This window comes from Mustela lutreola, chromosome 4 (genome assembly GCF_030435805.1).
Source record: "Mustela lutreola isolate mMusLut2 chromosome 4, mMusLut2.pri, whole genome shotgun sequence".
Taxonomy (NCBI): Eukaryota; Metazoa; Chordata; class Mammalia; order Carnivora; family Mustelidae; genus Mustela; species Mustela lutreola.
The window spans coordinates 53,274,258-53,301,704 of record NC_081293.1 but is presented as its reverse complement, the minus strand read 5'-3'; the positions used below and the strand labels follow the sequence as shown (position 1 = coordinate 53,301,704).

Genomic DNA, 27,447 nt, shown 5'->3' with positions numbered 1-27,447 from the left:
GTATGAGAAATGCTAAAAAACTGCTGGAAATGCCATGGAAGAAAAGTTTAAGAAATTTACCTGGCACTTATAATTACAGTAGTCCCCCCCTTATCCACAGGGGATATGTCCCAAGACCCCCTATGGAGGCTGAAACTGCAGATAGTACCAAACCTTATATATACTATGTTTTTTTCTTATACATATGTACCTGTGATAAAATCTAACCTCTAAATTAGGTATGGTAGGAGATTAACAGTAACTAATAATAAAGTGGAACAATTATAATAGTATACTGGAATAAAATCTATGTGAATGTCTCATATTTCACCGTATTACACTCATCCTTCTTGTGATGATGTGAGATGACAGAATGTCTACGTGATGAGATGAAGTGAGGTTAACAATGGAGGCACTATGAGGCAGCATTAGGCTACAGTGACCTTCTGACAATACATCAGAATGAGGATCGTGTACTTCTGGACCCCAGTGACCATGGGTAACTGAAATCATGGAAAACAAAACAATGGATAAGGAAGGACTACTGGTATTAGTGAAAAGGACAACCACAAGACCCAGAACTGTGAATTCCACCAGATGTGAAATTACAAATCCGTAATAGGTTAACACCAAAATAGTATAACACCAGCTCTCTGTGAGACAAAGGGTCCACTTCTGCTGTGTGCTCAGGATAAAGTTTCAACCCAAATCAGAAAATATTATTTAAACCAATCCCTCAACTCTTGATTTTCCAAAATCCTTTCACTGAGATTGCTTTACTTAAAAACATAGGAAGCATTCTATGCATGACATTAAACTCATATCCCTCATTTATTTGATTCTAATCAGTTTGCTTGTATTGTTATAACTTTATCCTTTCATATCTTGATGTTCGCTGGTGGGATCTGCAGCCCAGTAGCCGCTGACTCGCTCTCTCCCTCACCAATGCCCCTGAGCCGAAACAATCTGCTGCCCCCTATTGGCACAGCTGACGTGGAACACTTGAGCACCGTGGGGCCACAAAGGCAAATGGTATGTCTTTCTCCTGTTGCCTTTCCATGCGCTTATAAAACCTCATGGGCAGTAATTCTGCAGGACCCCTGTTCTGGAATTAACTTATACTGTATTTTGTCAAGAGTACAAACTGAATCCTAACTTTATGACAACGGAACTGGAGCTGCTTGGCCTACAGTTACCATACCTACTTGGGTTGATGCACTACAAACTGATTTAACAGTTTCTGTAATTCTTGCCTTCCCTGCAGAAAACCCACGGCGACTCCAGTAGAGCTCGAAGTGCGGTGGTGGATGAGCCTAACCATCAGCAGCCCCAGGAGAGGCTCCTTCTACCAGACTTCTTCTCCAGGCCCAACACAACTCAATCATTTTTGGTAGTGACATACTTCCTCTGTGGTCTTGACAGTTGGGGAAAGAAAAAAACTAGTTTGGCAGACTTAAAATTTCACATGGTCCCTTAATCAACTCCAAGAATAAAAGCGGAGGCTCTTGACCATAAAAATAAGTGTTGTAAGTACATTTTATTGAAATTCTAACTGGCCTCTGACACTCAAAAAGAATTTAAAAAGGTAATAAGGTAAAATGCTTTATACGTAAGTCACAAATTTTAAACAATTTAAACGTTAAATATTAAATTATTGGATATTTCTGAGAATAAGCAAAAAAATGTTAAACTCCAATACATCAAATCAGCAGAACTCCTCTCACACTGCTCTTAGGGAGTTACACCAAAAAGTGCTATCAGATTATGATGTGGACTGATGGATGGCAAGTCATGACATTTTTTTAAATTGGTATTGAGCTGCTCACATCACCTTACCATTTAATGTGCATTTACTGGCCCTTTTAGTCTTAAGCAAGTACTAGAAAAAGCTTAGTTGGGAGGTTGGAGGTCCTGCACTGACCTTACCTAGTTGTAGGCCAGCCACTCAGCCCCACCACATCTGCTTTGTGGCAAGAGCGTTTGAAGAGCCTGGGGAACTGGAGCCACATGCAGTGTCCAGGAGCCAGGGGCCTCAAATCCTATGCCACTTTTCAGGATGGTGATATCTGAAGCCCACTTGTAAGCCTTATATCAGATACAAGACTTAGAAGCCTTGTATCAGCCTCAAGCAATATACAATTCTCCACTAAAAGAGCGGTGAGAACAAATTAATGAGACGGTCTATTAGTCTCCTAGGGCTACCATAACGAATCACCACAGACTGGGTGGCTTAAAACAACAGAAATTTATTCTATCAGTTCTAGAGCTTAGAAGTCCAGTCAAGGTGTCGGCAGAACCATGTTTCCTCTCCAAGCTGTAAGGAAGGATTTTTTTTTATCTCTTCTTGACTGGTGGTCGCCAGCAATTCTTGGTACTCCTTGGTTTGCAGCCACATCAGTCCCAATTTCCGCCTCTGCCTTCAAACAGCCTTCTTCCCTGCGTGTCTCTGTGTCCAAATTCCCCTCTTATAAAGATTTGCATCACTGAATTTATGACTGACCCTAACATAATATGACCTCATCTTATCTTGACTACATCTGCAAAGATCCTATTTCCAAATAAAGTCATATTTACGGGTTCCAGGCAGACAAATTTTGGCGGGGGTAGGGGATGGGGGACACTATTCAACTCAACAAACCTCAAGATGCTTTACTTAGGGAGAGATTCACTAAAACAGGAGCTTAAGGGAAACACGAGCATTGCTGATTCTTACTCCATGTGAATCCTAGAAAGTCTGAAAACCTCTTTTAATCATCTCATAATTTGATTCAGAGCATTTGCTATGCAGTGCTTGATGATTATATTCTACAGCTAGAGTCCCTATAAAACATTTAATTTTTGGTTGCCTTAGCAATTAAACTAAACAGATGAAGTTTCTTTTTTTCCTGATGTTTATAACAATAAAGTAAGAGTTTTGTACCTTAGCTAGTTCTCTCCCAATGTGCTGTCATGCAAAGGGAGATGAGCTGGTAGCTCAGTGTAACGCAGCACACCAGATCCGGGTCCTTGGCTTGGCACTTTCAGACTAGCACTCTGCTCTTTGGTGTTCTCATCTCGAAGAGGAGTCAGCAAGCAACTATTATGGGCCATTTGGCTTCCCACAAAAATGGCCTGTTTCTGTACATCAGGTTTTATTATAGTAGAGCTACCATACTCATTATGTACTGTACTAGGACTGCTTTCCCACGACAGCAGAGTGGAATAGCCGCAACAGTATGTGCCACAAAGCCTAAAATATATACTGTCTGGTCCCCTAAAGATGTTTGGTGACCCCAATTAAAAAAAAAATATGGGGCTTCACCAGCAAAAAATTCCTGAGACCTCTTGACTGAAGTGCTCTGACAGGGAATGGAGAGGGATGTTCTTTATTCCAGAAGCACCAGCAGAATGGCACTGACAGCTTTTTTTGGTTCAGTATTTTAGCCACGTCTAAAAATCTTTAAATTCCTTGAGGTAATTTTGAAATGTTTCATGTTGAGAGTCACATCTCAAGTATGGAGGTAAAGTCAAGGGTGTTTCAAGGTTATTGAAAAGGCTCCATTCTGTTGTTTTAAACAATCAGCAGACAGTCTAAATTAGATAAAATTCCCTCGGCAGCCAATTATAAATACTTAAAAATATTAAACCATATGGATTATTTATAAGCACTAAGATTTTCTTAAAGGCATATTAACTAAGTTTAGAACTTAAAATTAAAAAAAGAACTTAAAATTTGTTTACACGTTAACAAATGGCTTTGTGGGCCTCTGACTTGGAATTTTTTACTTGAAAAAAAGAACGCATTTGGCCAACTTGTCCCTCAGACTGTCAGACAATGCCATTTATATGGTTGTCTGATTTTAAGATTTTCCCAGGAAACCTACTAACACATTATCCTTTGGGAGAAGTCACATCATAAAAAGTGTGTCATCTTTTCTCTTTTGCAGCCAGATACACAGTATCATCATTCGTGTGCTGTTGAGTATCCTCATCAGGCCCGACCTGGTAGAGGATCTGCAGTGACAGGTGGGACCATGGCTCTTATTTACTATGACGTGGCTATGTTAAGACACTGCCTTTGTTTTCTATGTTTGTTTTCCCTTCTTCTAGATTTTATCGTATTTTGTTTCCCTACATCTTTGTAAATCACAAATTCCTTTTGGAAATAGGATAATAAGAAAAACAGAGATGACCTCTATTGCTCAGAGCCAAGTTCCAGATATATACATTAACTCTCACCACTCTGGCAAAATAAACTTTTTTTTTCCAATCTAAAAAGTTTATGCTAAATAAGTCATGTTTATAACACTCAAACACTGCATGGGTTTTATTACATAGGGAAAATCCAAAGCGCCTTAGAATAAACTGCTTTGGTCAGTTAACCTGCTAGGCCAAGGTAAAAAAAAGAAATTCAAAAATATCAAGACTTGTGGAATCTGTTTATCCCATTATGTTTTGATTTCTAAGTCATATTCTATAGAGTGTATTTTCATAGAAGGGGAGAAAACTTAAGGATATCTTAATTCTTCCTATAAATTATTCACAACCATCAGGATCATTTTTATGTTGTAGGTGAAAGCAAAAGTATTAGGCAGTTGAAATGCTTTCCGGTTAAGAAGAGTAATCAAAAGTAATCGGCCTCAAACCATCTCTGTCATCCAAGTGAATTCTCTTATTCATTTCCTATTAGCATTGTGTGGTAGTCTCTGAATGCTTTCCATGGATTCTTTCTTAGATTAGTCCTCATACAGAAGCAATGCTGTCTGAGTGGAGTTACTACATTCAACCTTGTTGATAGTCGTAACATTTCAGACAGACATGTTAGTCCTTTCTAATTAGTAGCCTCTTCTCTAATGGTTTTTTCTTTTTCTAAAGATTTTATTTATCTGAGAGAGCGAGCATGCGTGCATACAAGCAAGGAGGAAGGGCAGAGAGAAGCGACTCCCCACTGAGCAGAGCCCAATTTAGGGCTCAATCCCAGGACTCTGGGACCATGACCTGGGCCGAAGGCAGACACTTAACTAAGCCACCCAGGCACCCAGTGGCCTCTTCTCTAAAACTAGATTTCGGATCTTATAGTTTTTCTGGTTTTACATGATAAAATAATGCAAATGTGGTTTTTATTGCCATGATGAATATATACTTTATCACTTAGTCCCAGTCTCCAAACTTAAGTCCAACTGATAACTGAAGCCAAAAAGCCCTTAAATATGAACTTAAGATTACCAAATCTAGAATGTCTACTAATGTTATTCTATGATGTCACCTTTGTCTGACAGGTCCTCAGTTACATGGGTCTACAAAATCTCAGAACAGAGGTGGACCAGTCTCTAGAAGCAGGCAGGGGCCATAGGGGAAATGAGAAGAAACTGCTTCAGGCTGCAGGGAACAACGTGAGAAAAATTCATGAATCAGTGTTCAGTCATCTTGTGACACAAAGCTTGTATACAAGAGACCACTTAAAACCGTCTTCATGAAGTGTTAATCTGGTATAACAGACTGAGAAAAAAAGAGGATCCGCCAAAAATTACATGGGTACTGTTTCTCTCTCCAGTTCCTGTCTTCTCTCAGCCTAAGTTAACCTATTCCACTGGACTTAAAATTTGTACCCAAACAAGTAACAAATGAATTATTATCCCCAAATCTCATGCTGTCTGTTAACAATGATCAGCTCAATTATTATAGGATTCTGTGAGTCTATATATACACAAAAAGCAAATAATTGTTTGATAACATTATCACCGGCCTCACAATACTTCTGCTTGTATGAATTTCTGGAGAGGTCCACTCATTTTTAAGGCAGTTTTAGGAGACAGAGCTGTCAAAAATCTGAGTTACTCATCAAACAGATGTCACTCATAAAGCTTTCTCTTTAGATGTCCAATCTTATAGGCAAAGAGATATGGAAAGGCTAAGTAAAGACATAAATGTGGAGCATCGGTATAAACTAACTTATATGTCATAATGTATATATATTTTCAGATAGGACAGCTCAACCTCACAAGGCCTGCTTCCTACTAGATTATGCTTCTTTTCTTCTTAAAGGACCTCAGTGGTCATATATATATATTTTTAACTATTATACTCAACTTAACAGATTTTCTACTTAAACTCTAAGCTGACTTCAAAAATTTGTAGAACCTATTAGTGAGTCAGCATTACCTCAACATTTCAGAAACTCTGGTAATTAGTTTAGCATAAACATATCCTAAGAGCAGAAGTACAGAACTTCAGCATTCTTCTGACTTCACCATCGACCTTTTTGGGAGTACACTCATAAATGCAGCAGTGGTTTTAACTATGGCTTAAATTAATTTTATTTAAATTTCACTGAACTTTAATTTTGATGATACCAGTTTTAGATCTTATTGTAAATCTTCAGAGGGGATAAATTCAAAAGATCATAAATAGGGGTAATATTTATTTTATCAAAGTGTAGTAATGCTATCATATGAAGACATGCTTCAAACAACCTGCATTAAATTATATTTTAATATAATTAAAGAGTATTTTTTAACTTATTTGTAATCATAAACTAAAAATGTGTCATGTGCTTACCTCAGATTAATCACACATAAAACTCAGTAACAGAAGGGTTGTTATATATTCAATACCATATGCATAAGTCTGTAACTCAAAGACTTTATCAGTTGCCAACAAATGTCCATATATTCCAAAGAGTACATACTAATTTGACTAAATATATGTAAACATCTCTATACTCTTCTCACAAATCAAAACATGAGTGCATAACAAATCACTGGATCAAGATGGCCTGCCTTTCAAAGTTAAGAGAATCCGAAGGAACCCCTAGGAAGTCATTTAGCCCAACTCCTTCACCCTTTACAGATGAGGAAACAAGTTCAAACAAGATCTGTGACCTAAGGACAGACATTGAACAGTTACAGGCAGGACAACTTCTTTATACTACTAAGATCTGGCTACCTACTATAAAGCTAATTTGGTTACTTCTCTTCTCTCAACACTAGTTTTTCTAGATCATAGTTTAAATGATCACTGAGATCATTTAAAAGGCCCCAGAACTTAACAGTCATTTTTAACTTGTTTATTTCATCATGTACAAGTCTTACAAAGATGCTTAAAGTAATCTCAACATCTGTTTCTCCTGTACTTCTAACAAAGAGTACAAAACCTGGCTGTGTAAAACAAAAAGGAGAGAGGATCTATTCAAGAACATTAAGCCTGAAAGTAAACTGGCAAATATTTGAAAGAAAGATGTCCACCAAGTGTTCTGAAAACATTCTAGCTAGGCAGAGCTAGAACAGAATTACTGTTCTAATATCACACACGTCACTCCGAATACTCTGTGGCTGTGTGCACACTCATGCGGCAAAACAACTGCTAAAGGCAATATGGGACAGACCCACATTATAGATATAAGTTCCTTGTACAGAAGATCACAGATGCAAGCACTGCCAGGAAGTACATCACTCCCCCATTCCCACAAAAATCTCCAAATTCCTTCATGCAGGACCTCAAAGAATGTCAGGGGATTTCTAGAATTACTAAAATCAGGTTGAGAGATTCTGCTTGGTTTAGAGTAGAGCTGAATTTAGGCTGGAAAGACAGCTTTTCTCAAGAGCAGGGTTGACTTCTTTCTTCAAATCTTGACTGTATCTTGCCTACAATGGCGCCAATTAACACCAAAGGACTTCTGAAGAGAAAATCCCATTATTTCTTTTCTTTCTTGAGAGGCGTTTTTTTCCCTCCTCTTTTGGAAGGTTTGCAGTACTTTGCTTCCATTTGAGCCAGAAAATTGTCCATTTCTTTTTGCCGATCCTTTTGTCTGCTCTGTTTAAGAAGTTAAAACACAAGCTTTCAAAACACAAGGCTATCCAGAGACAAAGATACATAGTGGTTGCCAGAGGCTGGTGGAAGGGAGAACAGGGAATGACAGCTAATGAGAAACGAGCTTCTTTTTAGGGTGACAAAAATGTTCTATTAGTGCTGTTCTACAATTTGATGAATATGCTTAACAGCCACTAAATTATGCACTTTAAAAGGATGAAAATATAATATATAACTTATGTTTTTAAAGAAGAAAACAAAATACAACACTATACACTATGAAAAAAGTATTAGCAGTAGGGATCAGAACTTGAAAAAAGTAGCAACAACCTTCAGAAATACCTGCCAGGCTTACCTGAATGATTGATTTCAAGTTATCTACTCCTTCGTCAAGACCCAGCTCCTTCCTGCTTATTTCTGCTTCTTTAGCCTCTTCCTGAGCCTAAATCAGAAACTCATATTAGATAGACTCCATGGCAACCTAGCATATACTAAAAATATACCCTCTTTCCCAAAAGAAAATCTATGGTAAGAACCTTTCAATTTGAGGGATATATAGATTAAAACAAGACAATTACATAAATACGTCATTCATTAAAAGAAGACACTGCTGACAGCATGCAGTAGATCCTCTGATTCTAATAAGCATTTCTAAGTTTCCCCAATTTTTACTAGCTAGGGGTAGCAAGTAGTTTAGTATTCTTAAACCATGCGGTAAGAATAAAAACAAAATGCTAGGAGAGCAAAGAAAGGTTATTTAATCAAGGATGTCTTCAAAAATGTTGCCAGGATTACAGGCATCTAAATTCCTCTCCTCTGGAAACCTACTTTTTAACTACATGTGACTTGGTGGCAGCCTTGATTAACCCTGGTTTAAAACTCCCAAGTAGTCAGAATAAACACTAACAGATTCAGTTTTAACCTTTCTTTATCTAATTTCAAAGCCACCTTCTGCCAAATTTTCCTATGGCACTGATTCCAAAATACCATAAGAATACCTGGGGGGCGGGGGGGAGAGTACCTTGGGAAAGGTTAATGACTTTGTTCCTTTAGGGCAACAACACTATAATAGGTCCCAAACCCCAGTCAATTTTCTAAGTAGCAATGAACACTCTATAAATACTGGGATGCTGATACATTAGGGTTTTGTTATTCCAATAAAGTGTTTTCACTGTCTACTTTTAGTCCTTGCATTAAATTCTTTTAAAACTATATACCACTCCCTAGATTTGCCAGTCTCTCTAAAGAACTATGCCATCCACCTGCCCCCAACTCTAAGAAAGTTTCTTAAGCTAATATCCTATTATTGGATACAGCTGTGCTCAGCTACACTGGAGAAAATGACTACCAGCTGAAACTCTCAGAGTGGGCCTACACAGATGCAGCCTATAAGCCAAAATGATTTTTCTAAAGTAGGCTCCATGCCCAATGTTAGGGTTGAACTCATAACCCTGAGATTAAAAGTCAGACGCTCTATTGCCTGAGTCAGCAATGCACCCCCCCCAAAATGATAATCTTGATACACATTCCATGCGCGCACACACCCCCCAAGCTTTCCCCTGTATGTATCTTGTATCAAAATTGCAGACCTACCTCCACCTCCAATTCAGCGACAGAAAATGAGGCACCCACCAGAGACCTAAAATATGACACTACTCTCCACTGAGCTCCCACCAGGAAAGCCAGGTTGAGGCAATGGTTACTTCAGTACCAGTCTGGTCCTCCCCAAAAGACCAGTGACACAGAGGCTTGTGTCCCAGAACTTTAGCTATCTTGTCTTTAAGCTCCTTTTCCCTGCCATCATCCCTATCCTAACCAACTCCACAGAAGCTACAAGTTTTCCTCTTCAAGTGTGTTTGGGAAGACACTTTCATCAAAATAAACTAAATCATTTTTTTAAGAAATGTATATTCTAGGTCCAATTCAAGAGTCAATCTGGGCAAGAACAAAAGAAAATCTGTATTAACAAGACACAGTTCAAAAAAAGTTTTAGAAGGCGCCTGTGTGGCTCAGTTAAAGCCTCTGCCTTCAGCTCAGGTCATGATCCCAGAGTCCTGGGATCGAGTCCCGCATCAGGCTCTCTGCTCAGCGGGGAGCCTGCCTCCTCCTCTCCTCTCTCTCTCTCTGCCTACTTGTCTGTCAAATAAATAAATATCTTCTTAAAAAAAGGAAAGTTTTAGTCACCCTCTCCCCATCTTTTAATCAAGTGAGAACCATTGTCCACCTTATGTATCTGAACTCCATACTTTCTCTCTTGAGGAAAACTGTGACAAAGCTACAAGAAGGCCCACATAAAGAATGTTTCAGTGTTATTTTAAGATGATATTAAACAATCCACCTAGCAAAATCCTCTTGAGCATAACATACTAGGGGAAAAAAGTTTCTCTTAAAGAGCTCATATGCTCATTTTATTAGAAAAGAGTTAACCCTTACTCTCATCTCAGTAACCTTATATATTTCTATTATTGTAAATACCCTCACGTTCTTTTTGGAATCAACTGACATATAAAAAAACAGCATTCAAAATCTCACCCTCCTTTTCCTTGCATTCATCTTTTGCTTCGATTCTTTGACAAAGGCATTATAGGACGGGATCTCTCCAGCATCAATGGCTTGCTGAATAATGTTCCTTATCCTGGGTTCATCTGTGTACTGCACACACAGCACAGACTCCATGATCTGATCCATGTCACCCTTGAAATCCAAATAGGCCTGTTTAATATCTGCCAGCTCTTCTTCAGAACCTTTGTATGTCTTTTCAAAAGCTTGAATGTCTTCTAGAGATATCTGAACAAATGAGAAACATATGCTTTAACTCTGAGAATTTTAAATAAAAAGTATACTAGTAAAACTAGACTGAGGTGTTGAAAGTCCCAAGTACAACAGGTGCTTCAGTTGAAATTGTTGCAAGGAACCACACTTTCTATGCCAAAGCTTTTCCAGAGTTTTCCCTATTCCAACCTTCACAACTACTGAACTACAGACCAGGAAAATTTAAAGGAAGTTTCCCAGAACTCAACACTTACATGTCGATATGTAAAATAAAGCATTACCTTATAAAATATTAAACCTTTTCCCCTGCAACTGCTCTACATCAACAGGAAATTAAAGACCCATTTCAGTAAAAGTACCTATGTTTGACGGTTAAACAGACTAATTCTTCAAAGATATGTTATCTCCCGAAGAATACTTGCACATATGCGTATTTTAAGGTGAAACAGAAATTCCTCATTCCTACGCAACACAAAATGCAGTACCTTAAAACCATTCAATAAACGTTTGTTGAATGAATGAAGAGAACCACCACAAAGAAATTTCCAGGGTCCTCTACCTTTTTAAAAAGTAACCTCCAGTACGTCTCCCAGTCCCGATCTTGGCTGAGCACATCAGAATCTTCGTCTACGGTTCCCTGTTCATCGTACAATGCTCTCTGCTCTTTGTCGCTCAAAACAGAATAGACTTTCCCGAGGATCTGCAGGTTAAGAGCAACAAAAAGTCACCCTCGCATCCCTCGTTGAAACCGCGCTGCGAGAAATAAAAATTAGAAAAACACCAGGCCATGTTGGGTGCACTCCGCCTGGAAAGCTCCGGGCGGCCAGAACACAGAGAAAAATGCAGGCGGCCAGTGGAGCCGGGACTTGCGCACCTGGAAGCGGCGGGTGGCGTCCTCTTTGTCGTCCTCGCCTACCCGGTCCGGATGCACCCGCAGGGATACCTTGTGGTAGCCGCGTCGGACCTCGTCGTCCGAGGCCTCGCGCCGCACGCCCAACACTCGGTAAAGGTCATTGGTACCAAACACTTCCTCACACAGCTCCAGTAACCCCATAGCCGGCAGGGACAGAGAGCGAGCGGCAACTCCACAGAAACTGCCCGTCCAAGCAACACAGCCTAGAGCTCCAGACTGCCCCCTTTTCCCGCGCAAAAAAAAAAAACCCCGCGGCCTACTGCGTCATAAAAAGCGCCCAATAGGCGTGGCACGACGTCGCACTCTACGGCAGCTGCAAAACAGGGGCGTGGCCAAGACTTAAAAGGAGATCGGAGCCGCGGCAGGAGCTTCCTCTCTTGTGGTTACCGGAGGCTCCGGTGCTAGACGCCCTCCACCCCTTACTCGAGAAACCTGGCGCTTATCTTCTCACCAGAGTCGCAGTGCAGTTCATTTAATATATGGCACGTCATACCACATCAAAACTACATACTGCTGTTTTGTTTGCCTTTTTAAAGTAAAAAACTGCATAATATCAGCTTTTGGCGATTTGACATGGTTCAACATTGTTAGATTTGTTCTTTTTCAGTGATCCTGACAAGTGTACGCAAAACTCTTAAGAACCGGTAATTTATTAACCTACTGGCTGGGACTTCTAGGGAAGCACTTTCCCTAATTCCCACAAGAAAAAAGCGTAAACCAAAAGCACAAAATACTGGCCTTTTAAAAACTAACATTTATTACAGAATCATACCCCCTCACCTTCCAGTTCCTAATCACCTTCTACTTTGGTTAAGGTAACATGACCCAAACCCTCATCTGAGTAAAAATAGGGCTGCTGAAGCAAAGGCTTTTCTTCTTTCTTTCTTTCTTTCTTTTTTAATGCAGAGCTAGGTTTGCACATGTTGGATTTGAGGTGACAGCAACATAAACTGATGTAATCAACTAAGATGGTGAGAAACTGTGTCAACAGATCCAAAGTAAGGCTAAAGCTATGGAAACCTGGAAATTAGGGACAGGATGTGCTCACACAGGAAGTATATATACACAAATCACAGGAAGATCAGGGCATAAAGTGAATACTTGAGTTAGCAGAAATTCAATAGATCAAAATAATACCTTAACCAATTTCCCAGCAGTTCCCTTTACTAGTCAATACTTTTCATAATCATTCTTCTCTGTTCTACCAATTAAAGCTTATCCAAAACCCTTAAACTCTCCAGAGTGTATTATTTTAACTTCCAGAGTTCCCATGGTTTTCATAGCATTTTTCTTTCCCACATCCATGATCAAATCCAGTCAGTTCTTCTCAGCCTGCCCTGCTTTCAAAGTCCCCTCAAAGCAAGGGAGGCCCACCAGAGACAACCCTGGGAGAATCTTGACCCCATAATGAGATGGCTGATAATTGTTCTCAATATATAAAACCCAGAAAATAAGTTGGTACACTGATAGGGCTTTAGTATCTCCTCTGTCAGCTCTATATCCTAGTCCTGTGCCAGAATTTGAAATTATATCACCCAGAGTGTGCACTAAAATCCTCTGATCCACACTTGTGCTTGTCCTGCAGTTCTGGTGAAGCAGATGTGACATTTTGGGCTTGGGTCACAGCCAGTCATTTGTTAATCAAACTCATGACACCTAAACCTCATTCTATCACTGGCTTTTTAAGTGGACTTTTGAAAAACCCCTCATCTTTGCTCATCTCACACTCACCCTGCCATAGACAATATAATGTGTTGGAAAGGGCTCTCCAGATATGCATTTGGGGTATGAATCTTAGCTCTGCCCAAATGAAAAGAGATGGCGTTGGTCAAGTTTCCACATCTGAACCTCAATCTCTCTTCAATAAAATGGAGACAATTTTACCCCCTTTCATGATACCTAATAATCCTCATGAATAACCTCTACCTGTAAAGGGTCAAGAATGTATGTAGGTACTTTTCAATATTACGTTTCTTCCAGTTTCTCATTCTAAAAGTATGCTATTAAAGCCTAAAATCTCATTTAAAAAAAATCTCCCTTTGTAAATTTGAGATTATATGTCAAACAAGAGAAAGTAACTATAAATAAATAAATAAATAGGCAAAGTAACTGTGTTCTTGAGCTAGTGGGTTGACCATAAATAATTAAGGAACGAATTGCACAGACAGACCATGGACAGGCTTGCTGGGGGCTTTCAAACAGGGAAGTAATGCAAGGCAGCAGACTGTAAAGTTGTCTGATAGATCCAGGGCCCAACCCAAAAGTACAACACACCCCAGAGCCACTCTCTTTTCTCAATGAAGGCTAAAAAAACTCACTAGTATCTGGACCCAGCTCTATGTCAGAAAGAACAAATTACTCTGAGTCCAGCTCAGGACAGTCCAGAAGAGCATGGGTGACGCAGAAAACTCCATTTATTGACCTCCAAATCTAATAAGACGAAGCGCTCTGCATAAGTGTTTTAAGAGGACTTTGACCTTTCTCCCAATGCTCTGCTCATTGAAGTCAGCTCGTTTTTGCTTCTGTAGCCTCTGTATCTGTTTTCTGAGATGCTAAGAGGACTTCGCGTGCCCGTTTCCTTCGCAGCCTCTCGGCATTTGTGATCATCATGGGATGCAGAGGGAAAAAGCCAGAAAGACCTAAAAGCAACAGGATTTCCATTCATTATAACATGGTATAAGCCAATGATTCCCTGGGAACTTAGCCTCACAGAGCTGAGGTCTAACAGAGACCTGACCTACAGCAAGAATTTAAAACAAGCTCCTCTCTTGCCAAACTATCTCTTCCCCCAACTCCCTCCCTTCCATTTACTACAAGGAGACCGTGGATGTTACTTCCTAACGCTAATGTCCTTATTTGAAAAAAGATAAATGGACAGATAGCCATTCAAGACACATTATTCCCATTTTCAGTACAAAATCCCATTCACTCAGGAAGTCTCATAAGAGTTCACAAAAGGGATCTCCAGTCAAAATGACAATTAGATCACAACTTCAGCTTTCACCCTAGCCCTAAGCAGCCTGAGGTAATGAAAATCATTCTTAACTCTTATCATCCTGAAACTGACTTCAACTGAATATCCCCTCAATGAAGTAAGGTTAGAGCTGAGTTACCCAGAAGCTTCTCCACAGGCTTAGAGAGGTGGGCCCCACAGCCAATCCAATGCCGAATCCGTTCTAGGTTGAGAGCAACGATTTTCTCTCCATGACTGTTGGGCAGTGGATCATAGGAGCCCAGCTGCTCCACGAAACGGCCATCCCTGGGACATTTGTTGTGAGCAGCCACAATGCGGTAGAAAGGCCGGTTGGTACACCCACTCAGGGCAAGACGGATGGTTAAATGGCCTCCACGATAGGCTTTGCACAGGACAGTAGCTGCAGAGAATTAAGTTGTTAACACACAAGAACTGAGTACATAAAATGGACAAAATGAGATAGATAAAACAAGCCCCTTCCTCAACTGAAGGGGCTTGCTTGCATCCACCCAATTACTGTCAACCCAGTTTAGATGGTGTATTTGTGAAACTCCTCTCATGCACATCAGGCAGAAACCACTACCTCCTCAATCCGCTCAACACCAGCCTGCCATTTAATAGCTCTGTGACCATGACGGACCCTCAGCCGCCTATCTAGAAACTGAACGCCATTTGTCTCAAAAATTTTAAGGAAAGATTAAGTGAGAAAAACCTGAGGAGAGGGACAAACGTAAGGTAGTGTGGCTGTTTTAAGTTCGGATTGCCTCCAGCTCAACTAGAAGAGCTGCTTCATCGGGTCCCATACGCCTCCCGGCCCCGCGACCACCCGGAAAGTCACTCACTGAGCTGGACCATGGTGCAGCCAACGTGCGCCAAGGCCTGTGCGCCACTTGCCGCGCCTCCAAGTGCACAGCCTCCCGCCACCAATCAGCTCTACCGCCTCGGGTGGGGCGGAGGACAAACGCAAAGTCCACACTGCAACACCCCCGACCACACCACCCTGCCACCCAAGCCCTACCGCCCCTATGCAGGGAGGGAAAGACGCCGCTCGCCCCGCCCCTTCCGCTTTCTATCCCCGCCCCTTCCGCTTTCCCGCCCTTATACTTCCCATAATGCAACGCCACGACTCTAACGTACCTTAAACTGCCGTAAAAGAGGCGCGCTGCAGTTTGCGTAAACTTGGGGTGGTAGCGTCAGTCGAGCTGTGTGGATGTTCTCGGCTTACACCGGGTTCTGCGTTCCTGATGGAGTGAGGAATATTGGGCGAATCCCAGGGAGTGGCCAGAAGTGCTAAAGTGTTCCACAAATCCATTCTTTTTTTTTTTTTTTTTTTTTTTTAAGATTTTATTTATTTATTTGACAGAGAAATCACAAGTAGATGGAGAGGCAGACAGAGAGAGAGAGAGAGGGAAGCAGGCTCCCTGCTGAGCAGAGAGCCCGATGCGGGACTCGATCCCAGGACTCTGAGATCATGACCTGAGCCGAAGGCAGCGGCCTAACCACTGAGCCACCCAGGCGCCCCACAAATCCATTCTTCCAGCGAACTTTAGAGCACGTGTTTAGAGCCAAAGTGCAGTGCTGAGAATTGCCTACCTGAAAGGGCGCTGTCCTGCCCCTCGGAAGCTCACAGTCACGTGGGGGAGATGCTGGGTTTACTCCAGAGTCCACGGAGGTGGTCAGCGCACAGTCCTGGGGGAGCAGAGGACAAGGCGAACCTGATACTTGTTGCCTCAGAAGGATTTCTTAAAGTAGCGTTAGAACTAAGACTGCACGCGGACTATAAATGAATGTAGGGTTTGTTTTATTCTTGTTTATTAATATGCCTCCCACATTCCCTCCTTTCTCCCACCTCCCTCCAATTTTCTGCACCTTCTTTAAAAAATTAAGGAAGAGGACTCTTGATTCCTGGTTTTGCTATGCAGTGATCAGGACAGGAGTGAAGTAATAATGTTCCTTTGTCATCTTTAGTCTTAGAATACTGGCCTCAGTTAAGAGGAATTTTGCATCTCTTAAAGTTCATGGACTCTTCTTGGAGCCCTTGTGATTTAGATCCATGAAGATACCCTTGCTTAGAGGTAGTCCGTACCTCCACCTTCGGCAGACTTCTCTGTTCAGCTCTGTTCACCACTGGATCCAAAGGGTCTGGCTACAACTAATGTGTTTGTCCTAATACAGTGACCCAGCAGAGTAGTCTTCCTTTAGGTCCACCTTAGAAATTAATGCCTTAATTCTCAAGTTCCAGAAAGTGAGCCTAGCCAGAGACCTTAGAAGTTGGCCTTATCAGTCCAGGAATGACCTGGTAAGCTTTTAAACAGAAACCCTAATAATGAACCCACTTTACCTTAATCACACAAATAAGTAATTATATTCTTATATATACCTCAGTAGACCTTAATTAAATCCAGAACCACACTGATGAATTTTGAATCTTTTTCATTTTTTATTGTCATGCAGTTTATTGTCAACCTGTAAAATATCCAGGAACAGCCATCCAGTAAATTAGCCAACGGAAATAAGTGAATGGGGATGGTACTTTCCATCCCCAGGCCTCATATGGTGAAATGTCCAGGGTTTAATCTCTCTTGGAAGGAAAGGAGCTCAGAGTTCCACACAGATCTTCAGCTGGAAGGATGTCAGAAAGATGGATTTCCAAAGCCAACTGCCTCCTGTACCGTGTGGATTTCTGCAAGCAGGGCCTTATCTTTTAGTTTCAGCTGCATGAGAAGGAAGGAAGGGAAGGATTTGTATCATGCCTGATATACCGATATCGAAGCCCTTCATTTACTGGGCCATAGTTAAAGAATACGGTTTCTTGGCCTGAAATTGGGCTCTTCCTTTATTCCCTATTTCATGGTGACTCCGTTAAAAGACCTCAGAACATTGTGCTGATTACATGGACATGTTCACTTTATGAAAATTCAAGTAATATGAACATTTACAACTTGTGTATTTTTTGTTAAATAACTTTAATAATAAAGTGTTGTGTTTTGTTTTGTTCTGTTTTGTTTTTTAAATTCACATTATCACCCAGTCTATCTTGACTACAATATTCCAGTTTGGCAAGTCACAGGAATCAAAGACACACAAAACAGATACTAGATCTGAATTTATTTTTAGCCTCTAGATGTGTAGTAGAGATATTTAGTTGCCTACTGAATACCCACTCTCTTTCTAACAAAATCTTCATTTCTTTTCAGGGCAGGAATGCAGCCAGCTACAAAGCTTCATTTCCTTCTTTTGTTAGAGCTAGGGGTAGTCTTATGACCAATTGTGGCCAATGAAATGTAGGCCAAGGTCATTGCTTCTCCTGCACCCTCTCCACACCCAAAAGTAGATACTTTTCTCTGAAAATGATTTTCTTTACCATCAAATGCTATGTACGTGTGAATTAAACATCTTTATTTTTTATGAGTATAGTTCACACACTATGTTTCATTTGTACAACATAGTGATTTTTTTTTAATTTTTAATTTTTTATAAGCATATAATATATTTTTATCCCCCGGGGTACAGGTATGTGAATCACCACGTTTACACACTTCACAGTACTCACCATAGCACATACCTTCCCCAATGTCCATAACCCCACCCCCCTTTCCCCAACCCCCCTCCCCCCAGCAACCCTCAGTTTGTTTTGTGAGATTAAGAGTCACTTATGGTTCAACATAGTGATTTTAAATCTACACATTACACTGCTTACAGGTACAGCTCCCATCTGTCACCACACAACACTATTATAATACCATTGGCCATATTCCCTATGCTGTATCTTTTATACACATAAAGTCACTGCTTCTTAAAGGGAAGGGTAATAGTTAGCATGTCCTCTTTGTTCTTTCCTCCCTTTTGTTCTTTATTTTGCCTGAAGCAAGTATATGGTGGTTTGAGCAACAATGGCTGTCTTGCAACTATGAAGGATGGGAACTGCATTCTATGATTGGTGGAACAGAAAGAGTTTGGAAAAAAAGAAAAAGAAAGTTTGGGTCTCTGGTGACATTGTGGAGATCTGGTACCAGCCTTGGGCTTTTCACTAGATGAGAAAAATAAAGCCACTAATTATGAACTGTAATTCATAATATAATAGACCAGGGGTTGGCAGATTACTGCTTATGAGTCAAATCTAGTTTGCTATTTTGTTAAGTAAAGTTTTATTTGAAATACAACCATGCTCATTTGTTTATGTGTTGTCTGTGGCTCCTTTTGCACTACAAGGGCAGAGGGTAATAGACATAATAGATACCGTTTGGCCCACAAAGCCAAAAATACTGTTTTGCCCTTTACACAAAATTTGTTGACCTATATATACCTTCAGTGTACATGTGGAAAATGAGGCTCAAAGAAGTTAACACAGTAAAGTTAGTGGCAAAACTAGGACCATAATTCAGGTCTACTCACACCCTGGCCATCTGTCTTTCCATTAAACCAAATTCTCTAAAGAGGTAGAAACCTCCCCCACCTACACACTTGTGCTCTCTCTCTAGCTCTGCTCTTTCTCTCAAAATCTTTTAAAAAGGGGGGGTGGCACACCTGGGTGGCTTGGTTATTCCAATCCCCCAGCAGCCCTATGATAATGGCAAAGATGATAAGTAGAGCCTCTAGAAAAGTATTCACATTATGAAATGATGGAATGCTCTGAAGTCCCGAATCAAGCCAGCATCTTCTTCCCAACTGCCCAACCTCAGTACAGTAAAAACTGCAGAGGCGTCTACATCGTACCTTCATTGTGTACTTATAGGCCTGCTCTGCTTCCACTTGCCGTCCAGCCTGAAAAAAAGAGCAGCAGCTGGTGATAATGACATAAACATAATGGTAGGAAAGTATGTTGCCACAAATATTTCTACCAAGAGAGAGGACTCCATACCTTCTTAATTAAGAACCTCTGAATTCAAAGAGGAAGCAGGAAAATGAAAGGTGATAGGTGATGACAGATACATAGATAGATATAGATATCTATATATATCTCATATATATGATGCATATATATGATATATATACACATAATATATATACACACATATATTCTTTGTTTCAAAAAGTTTAAAGAAGAGCACCTGGGTGGCTCAGTTTGTTAAAAATCTGACACTTGAGCTTAGGTCTTGATCTCAAGGACCTGAGTTTTAGCCCTGCATTGGGCTCCACCTTGGGCAAGGAGCCTACATTAAAAAATAATAATACAATAAAAAAGAAAATTTTTAAAAATGAAAAAAAAAAAAGCTTAAAGATAACTTCATCTCTCATTCTTCTTCCCCCTGAAAGCATCATGAGTTACATGCTTCTCTCAGGACTAAAGCCATTTTGTTAATAATAGATAAAATCTATATAATACTTTGTGGTTTACATTGTCTTAATTGTTTACATTGTTTTAAGCACTTTACATACTTTCATTCCTAAACCTCAAACAACTCTAGGAGAAAACCTATTATTTACAATTCTATGTTTACAGGTAGAAATAACCTAAGCACAGAGAGGACAAATAATTTCCCAGGGTTATGAAGCTAATAAGTGGAGGAGTTAGGTTTTTTTTTTTTTTAGATTTTATTTATTTATTTGACAGGCAGAGATCACAGGTAGGCAGAGAGGCAGTCAGAGAGAGAGGGGGAAGCAGGCTCCCCGCTGAGCAGAGAGCCCAATGCGGGGCTCGATCCCAGAACCCTGAGATCATGACCTGAGCCGAAGGCAGAGGCTTTAACCCACTGAGCCACCCAGGCGCCCCAGGAGTTAGGTTTTTAAACAGGGCAGCCTGGCTCCAGAGTCCAAGTTTTTAATTATTATACTTTATCCTATGTATTAGGAAAAGCAGATACTGGAATTACTTCCATGCTGATCTGGATATGAGATGAGAACACTAACTATTCCTCCCAGTTATTCTTTGCATGAAGCACTCACCTAGGAGTTAAAGGAGAATAATATGAATTCACTATTATACTTAAAACGTTTTTGCATAACAAATTAGAGTATGCAATGTCATGGGAAATACATAAATAGGAACTACATGCATAATACAGAATATTAAATAGATATGGAAACTACAGAATGTTCAGGCTAGAAGGAAACTTAGTGAATATCTAGTCTAATTTCCCGAACAGTGCTAGTTCATGGTAAATTTTTACTGTTCACAAAACTTTCAGTGTTTAAAAGACTCTCCCATGATATCTACACTTCAAAGATTTCCCCCCTGAGGTTCATGGAATTTCAGTTGTTTTTCTAGCACATCTTCCTTTTCTGTCAGCATTACCTTTGTTTCACTTCTGTCTTAGGGAGGCAGAGGTCCAAATGGTGTGAGGATCTGGAACAGCCAAAATGATTTCAAAAAGAGTGCCAAGTTTTTTTGCTATTATGGAAAATGCTGCAGTAAACATTCTTGTACATGTCTTCTGGTATTTTTCTTTTTCTTTTTCTTTTTTTAAAAAAGACTTTATTTATTTATTTGACAGAGAGAGATCACAAGTAGGCAGAGAGGCAGGCAGAGAGAGAGAGGAGGAAGCAGGCTCCCTGCTGAGCAGAGAGCCCGATGCGGGACTCGATTCCAGGACCTTGAGATCATGACCTGAGCCGAAGGCAGCGGCTTAACCCACTGAGCCACCCAGGCGCCCCTTCTGGTATTTTTCTTAGGAATGTATCTAGATAATAAAATTGCCAAGTTGTAGATATGAATTTGGGTAAATACTACCATATTGCACTTCAAAGTAATTGTACCAATTTATATCCACTAGCAATTACGAGAATCCTTATCAATGTTGATTATATCAGACTAATTTTTGCCAATCTGATAGGTGTGAATTTCTGTCACACTGTCATTTTTAAAAAAGATTTTTTTATTTCAGAGAGAGCACAGCAGCAGAGGGGAGAGGCAGAAGGAGAGGGAGAAGAGGGCTCCCTGCTCACTCAATCCCATCCTGGGATCATGACCTTGGCCGAAGGCAGACACTTAACCAACTGAGCCACCCAGGCACTCTGTCACATTGTCATTTTAAACAGCATTTTCATGATTACAAATGAGGCAGAACTTTTTTTCTTATTTTTTTTTAAGATTTTATTTATTTATTTGACAGAGAGAGGGATCACAAGTAGGCAGAGAGGCAGGCAGAGAGAGAGAAGAGGAAGCAGGCTCCCCGCAAAGCAGAGAGCCTGATGTGGGGGCTCAATCCCAGGACCCTGAGACCATGACCCGAGCTGAAGGCAGAGGCTTTAACCCGCTGAGCCACCCAGGCGCCCCAAGGCAGAACTTCTTTTCATACAGTTATTAACTTTAACAATTTCTACTTCGGCAAATTATATGTTCCTATCCTGTGACCATTTCTCTTTATTTTTTAAAAATTACTTTAAGGCAGGGGGCAGAGGAAGAGGGAGTGAGAGAGAATCCCGAGTAGGCTCCACACCTAGTGCAAGAGCCCAAAGCAGGGCTCAGTTTCACAAGGCTGAGATCATTACCTGAGCCAAAATCAAGACTCTGACCCTTAAGTGACTGAGCCACGCTGGAGCCTCTGTGGCTGTTTTTCAATCAAATTGTTTGTAGGTTTTTTCCCCTTATTGTAGGACATATTTATGTAATAGCTATATTATATAATTATATAAACTATAATTGTTAGAAATTTTGCAAGTATTTATAATAAAGTCCTTGAGTTTTTAGTGTTTTGTTATGCATGTTTCCAATTCTAAAGTTGTTAATTTATGGTATTTTATTTTTGACTAGTGCTTTTATGGTCATAAGAAAGCTTGCACATCCTGAGGCTATAGAGGTCTTCTCTATATTTTCTCCTAAGCAGGCCAAGGTTTTAAGATTTAGGCCTTTATGCCAGCTGGATGTGTGTGTGTATGTGAACTAATTTTTTCCATATGGATAGCCTGTTGCTCCATTAGTATTTACTGAATAGTCCATTTGTTACTCATTTTGGGGGGGATTTATAGTCTTTAAAATAGCTTTATTGAGGTATGATTTACACACCATAAAATTCACTAATTTTAAGGTTCAAATGTGCAACCATCACCACAATCAGTTTTAGAGGATTTCTATCACTCCCCAAAAGTTCCTTCATTCCTGTTTGCAATCAATCCCAATTCCCATCCTTGGCCCTAAGGGAACTAGGGATCTATTTTTATCTCAATAGTTTCCCTAAATTCATATAAATTGAATAAAATGATATATAATCTATTGCACCTGGCTTCTTTCCCTTGGCATAATGTTTTTGAGGTTCATTCATATTGTCACATATATCATAATTTCATTTTTTTCTTGAGTAGACTCCACATCCAACATGGGACTTGAACTCACAACTATGAGATCAAGAGTCCCATGCTCCACTGTCTGAGCCAGCCAGGCGCCCCCAGAATTTCATTTTTATTGCTGAGTAGTACTTCATTGTGTACATATACAACATTTTGTTTGTCGATTCACTGATGGACATTTGGAATGTTTCCAGTCTTTAACTATTATTAAATGCTGCAATGAAATAGAGAAACATTTGTGTGGACATATGTTCACTTTTCTGAACTAGATATAGAGAAGTGGAATCACTGGGATATGTGGAAAGTAAATGTTTAACTTTTCAAGAATCCACTAAACTGTATTTTAAAGTGTATGTACTACAGCAATGTACGAGGGTCCCAGTTTCTCCATATCCTTGTCAATATTTGGTATTGTCAATCTTTTTTATTCAAGCCATTCTAGTGAATATGTAGTGTGGTGTTAATTTGCATTATCTTAATGAATTACCTTTTAATTTTTTCAACATAATTTCAGGTTAAAGGCAGATTACATGAATAGTTCTCTCTGTACACATACACACATATAAGTATATATTTTAACTTTTCTGGAACCATTTGAGAATAAATTGCAGAATGATGTAATTTATACTTCAGTATGTGTTTTCAAGGACAGTCTTACACAACCTCATTGTAATTATCAAAATCAGCTGATTAGCATAAATACAATACTATTATCTAACTTATATACCTCATTCTGATTTTTCCAAATGTCCCCCCAAATGCCTTTTTTTAAAAAAAGATTTATTTATTTACTTTAGAGAGAGATCACAAGCAGGGGGCAGAGGGAGAGGGAGAGAGAATCCCAACCAGAGTCTGAGCTGAGGACAGAGCCTGACACAGGGTTCAATCTCATGACCTGAGATTATGACCTGAGCCAAAGCCAAGTTCGATGTTTAACCAACCATGTCATCCAGGAGCCCCCCTCCACAAATGTCCTTTATAGCAAAATAAAATCTAGCATCATGCCTAGCATTCAAAATTCATCTTCAGCCTTTCTTTTAATCTGGAATATTTCTTGAGTCTATATTTCATGACATTAGCATTTCTGAAGAGTATACAGGACAATAATTGTATAATATTCCTCAATCTGTGTTTGTCTGATGTTTCCTCATGATTATATCAGGTTCTGAATTTTTGGCAGGAATGCCATAAAAAATGCTGTTGTGTTGCATCCAATCAGGAGGCACATGCTGATGGTAATACTGGTGATTTGTTTAGATTGTTATCTGCCAGATTTTTCTACTATAACCTTACTATGCTTCCCTTTGTAATTTATAAATATCTCATGGAGAAATACTTTGAGACTATGTAAATATCTTCTTACTCCATAAACATTCATCTATAATTTCAACATTTATTGATGACTGTTTCCTGCATTTTTAATTATTATTATTATTTTTTAAAGGTTTTATTTATTTATTTGACAGACAGAGATCACAAGTAGGCAGAGAGGCAGAGAGAGAGAGAGAGGAGGAAGCAGGCTCCCCACTGAGCAGAGAGCCCGATGCGGGACTCGATCCCGGGACCCCGAGATCATGACCTGAACCAAAGGCAGCGGCTTAACCCACTGAGCCACCCAGGCGCCCCTGCATTAATTATTATTATGGTGGTTTCCAAATTGTGATTTTCTAATTCCTGAATTCTTTACTCATTTAATAGTTGGCCTTCCACTATAAGCTTTCTTGTATACCATTCATTTATTTGTTCAGTTATGTTACTGTGGGCTCATAGATTCTCATTTGTAAACTAGGGCCACTGGGGATCCCCTTTATGCAAGTCCTTTAGTCTTTTCTTTTTTCCCTATGTGTTTTTTGATATGTCTCAATCTTTCTTTGAACACTTTTTACTTTGATTCAAAAAGATATTCCAGTTTCATCTTGTACTTTCCCTATCCAAGTTCTAGAACCAGCCATTCCCAAGAAACCTACGATTCCTTTATTTTTTTTTTTTAAACTGGACAAATGCCCTAGTTCCTTTTAATGGACTCCAATTTTAGATTTTCAAGACCTGAGCATTAGGTGTACCCATGCATCCTCAACTACATATAATATCTATTTATAAGATAGATATTATAAAATCCATCAAATCATGAATTTGATAATATAAAAAATAGATAATATAAAATCCATCAAATCATGGTCTTTTGTCAGTATCTTCAATTTTAATCCTCCACTGCAAAGTCACTCTATCTTCCTGGTTTCCATATTTGTAACTCTTCCAACAATAAGAAACTTGGCTCCTGTTACCCACAATATAATCTCTTATTTGCCAAATCATAGAATACTTAGTAATTTTAGAACTGCTAACTAATGACTCTGAAAAAAAGCAGCTTACTAACTGAAATCCAATATCTGTGTAGAGGTTTTTTCCTCTTTAGTCTGAGAGTGTATATTTCAAATAGTTTTTCAAAAGTATACTGAATTAGTTCTCTTTTCCCCACCTTTAGTGTTATGTTATTCATGGGAAGTAGTTTTGTTTTGTTGTTGTTATTATCATATTATACAATCTCCCATTTCCTACTGACTTTATTTCTTTTTAAAAAATGAAACATTAACATGGTTCCAAAATTCAGTTCTGAACAGAGAGGTACAGAGGATCACCCCCTCATTCTCTACCTTCCTTCTACCCTATGTCTGTCCATGACCTATACAACCCAGTCTCATTAATCTCTGGTTTTTCCTTCCTGTGGTTTGTTTGTTTGGTTGTTTTGTTTGTTTGTTTGTTTGTTTTTGCACAAATGAGCCAATCTGTGTATAATTTCTTCTTTTTCCTTCCTTTTTATACAAAAGGTGGTATACTATAGAAAATCTTGGAAAAAAATAAAAAAGAAAATAAAAAAAAGAAAATCTTGTACTTTAGGTTTTGTTGTTGTTGTTGTTTTTACTGAACAATCTATCCTGGAAATCACTCCACATCATTTCATAGAGATCTTCTCCATTATTTCTTTCAGGAGCATAGTACTCCATTATGTTGATATACCATAGTTTATTCAAATACTATCCTATGTATGTTGTTTCCAATATTTTGCAATCACAATAATACTATAATCAGTATCTTATGCTGATTAGTATCTATACTATAATATATATAGTATAATATATATATACTATAATCAGTATCTTATGCTTAGTTGTTGGAGGAACAGTTTCAGGGTAAATTCCTAAGAAACCCCAATTTTTTTTAAAGATTTTATTTATTTATTTGACAGAGAGATCACAAGTAGGCAGAGAGGCAGGCAGAGAGAGTGGGGTGGGAGGAGCAGGCTCCCCACTGAGCAGAGAACCCGATGCAGGGCTTGATCCCAGAAGCCTGGGATCATGACCTGAGCTGAAGGCAGATGCTTTAACCCACTGAGCCACCCAGGCACCCCAACCCCAATTATTTTTGAGTAATTAAAAATCTAACAAAACCTAAGTTTCCATATATATGTGGGTCTACTCATAGATGTATTTGATGGAATAATATTAGTGGAGGGGGGAGGGTCATCTTTAGAATCTTTAGAATTCTACCTTCCACAAGAAATTGTCATATGATTTGCTCCTTGACCTATGAATTAATTACAAGTATGAATTCAAGTTTATAAACATATCTATGTCATCTGGCCTATCTTTTTTTAAAAAGGTTTTATTTATTTATTTGAGAGAGAGAGTGTGTGAGCACAAGCAGGGGGAGGGGCAGAGGGAGAGGGAGAAACAGACTCACTGCTGAGCAGGGAGACCAATGTGGGGCTCAATCCCAGGGATCATGCCCTGAGTTGAATGCAGATGCTTCACCGAATGAGCCACCCAGTGCCCCAATCTGGCCTATCATATAATTGTTTACTTATAATTTCACTGTAGTGTTATCTATATGCATTTGTTGAATCTCTCTTTGTAGTCTAGTATATGGTCAAGTTTTATGAACAATTCATTCGTACTTGCAAAGAATACATATTCTCTAATTGTTAAGTGCAGTATTCTATATTGGTGTTTGAGTTCAATCTTGTTAATTGTTTTTATTCAAATCTTACATAGCCTTAATTTTTTTCCTATTTAATATAGCAGTTTCTATGGGAAGTATACCAAAATCGTCCATTTAACCCTTTGAGTTAAAAGATGAAGAAATCGGGGCACCTGTGTGGCTCTGTGTGGGTTAAGTCTCTGCCTACCGCTCAGGTCATGATCTCAGGGTTCTGGGATCAAGCCCTGCATTGGGCTCTCTGCTCATCAGGGAGCCTGCTTCCCCTTCTCTCTCTGCCTGCCTCTCTGCCTACTTGTGATCTCTCTCTGTGTTAAGTAAATAAATAAAATCTTCTGGGGCACCTGGGTGGCTCAGTGGATTAAGCCACTGCCTTCAGCTCAGGTCATGATCTCAGTGTCCTGGGATCGAGCCCCACATCGGGCTCTTTGCTCAGCGGGGAGCCTGCTTCTCTCTCTCTCTCTCTCTCTCTGCCTTCCTCTCTGCCTACTTGTGATCTCTCTCTCTCTCTGTCAAATAAATAAATAAATAAATAAAAATCTTTTAAAAAGATAAATAAATAAATAAATAAAATCTTCAAAATAAAATAAAAAATGAAGAAATTGAGGTCCGGCAAGTTTAAGTGACTTACCTAGAATCCGAGAGCTAGTTGTGGCAGAGTTGGGGTAAAAACCCAGGTATCTCTCAAGATATTTATTCCAAAGATAAAATGTGGTCATTTTTTTTTTGTTCATTTCTCTTTTTTTTTTTTTTTAAGATTTTATTTATTTATTTGACAGAGAGAGATCACAAGTAGATG

At 39.4% G+C, this 27,447-nt stretch overlaps 4 protein-coding genes and 1 long non-coding RNA gene across 23 annotated transcripts in view; 2 read left to right on the top strand and 3 right to left on the bottom strand.

Moving 5' to 3' along the window:
* FAM149B1 (family with sequence similarity 149 member B1) overlaps nucleotides 1-8,945 on the top strand; it is a 79,358-nt gene extending 70,413 nt beyond the window's left edge. Inside the window, exons 11-14 of one of the 7 annotated variants that reach the window (XM_059169948.1) lie at nucleotides 891-1,011; nucleotides 1,244-1,369; nucleotides 3,906-3,984; nucleotides 5,238-8,945. In XM_059169948.1, coding sequence (XP_059025931.1) covers nucleotides 891-1,011; nucleotides 1,244-1,369; nucleotides 3,906-3,984; nucleotides 5,238-5,311 — 400 coding nt within the window. In that variant the 3' untranslated portion in view covers nucleotides 5,312-8,945. Of the gene's footprint in view, nucleotides 1-890; nucleotides 1,012-1,243; nucleotides 1,370-3,905; nucleotides 5,208-5,237 lie in introns of those variants that run through there. The other 6 variants (XM_059169950.1, XM_059169953.1, XM_059169951.1 and 3 more) reach the window with 6 other exon arrangements.
* On the bottom strand, nucleotides 7,010-13,693 carry DNAJC9 (DnaJ heat shock protein family (Hsp40) member C9). Of its 2 annotated transcripts, none has more exons than XM_059169963.1 (5): nucleotides 11,414-13,693; nucleotides 11,099-11,239; nucleotides 10,300-10,554; nucleotides 8,123-8,209; nucleotides 7,010-7,847 (listed from the first exon to the last, which is right to left on the bottom strand). In XM_059169963.1, exons 1-5 carry the CDS (start codon nucleotides 11,591-11,593, stop codon nucleotides 7,617-7,619), a joined length of 894 nt encoding a protein of 297 aa, XP_059025946.1. In that variant the 5' UTR covers nucleotides 11,594-13,693; the 3' UTR covers nucleotides 7,010-7,616. The 2 variants fall into 2 exon arrangements, with proteins under 2 accessions (XP_059025946.1, XP_059025947.1); XM_059169964.1 differs by having other exon boundaries at nucleotides 7,010-7,770.
* Nucleotides 13,694-13,848: 155 nt separating this feature from the next.
* MRPS16 (mitochondrial ribosomal protein S16) lies at nucleotides 13,849-15,476 on the bottom strand. Its single transcript, XM_059169965.1, has 3 exons — nucleotides 15,269-15,476; nucleotides 14,566-14,826; nucleotides 13,849-14,091 (listed from the first exon to the last, which is right to left on the bottom strand). The coding sequence occupies exons 1-3, from the start codon at nucleotides 15,279-15,281 to the stop codon at nucleotides 13,958-13,960; spliced, it is 408 nt and encodes a 135-aa protein (XP_059025948.1). The 5' UTR covers nucleotides 15,282-15,476; the 3' UTR covers nucleotides 13,849-13,957.
* A 55-nt stretch (nucleotides 15,477-15,531) lies between these two features.
* Nucleotides 15,532-17,020, top strand: LOC131828835 (uncharacterized). Its single transcript, XR_009352588.1, has 3 exons — nucleotides 15,532-15,721; nucleotides 15,942-16,215; nucleotides 16,881-17,020. It is a non-coding gene; the product is annotated as an uncharacterized LOC131828835 (long non-coding RNA).
* CFAP70 (cilia and flagella associated protein 70) overlaps nucleotides 16,847-27,447 on the bottom strand; it is a 109,653-nt gene continuing 99,052 nt past the window's right edge. For all 12 annotated transcript variants that reach the window (XM_059169937.1, XM_059169936.1, XM_059169935.1 and 9 more), the window contains 2 exons: nucleotides 19,143-19,190; nucleotides 16,847-17,140 (listed from right to left, as the gene is read on the bottom strand). In XM_059169937.1, coding sequence (XP_059025920.1) covers nucleotides 17,060-17,140; nucleotides 19,143-19,190 — 129 coding nt within the window. In that variant the 3' untranslated portion in view covers nucleotides 16,847-17,059. The remainder of the gene's footprint in view (nucleotides 17,141-19,142; nucleotides 19,191-27,447) is intronic.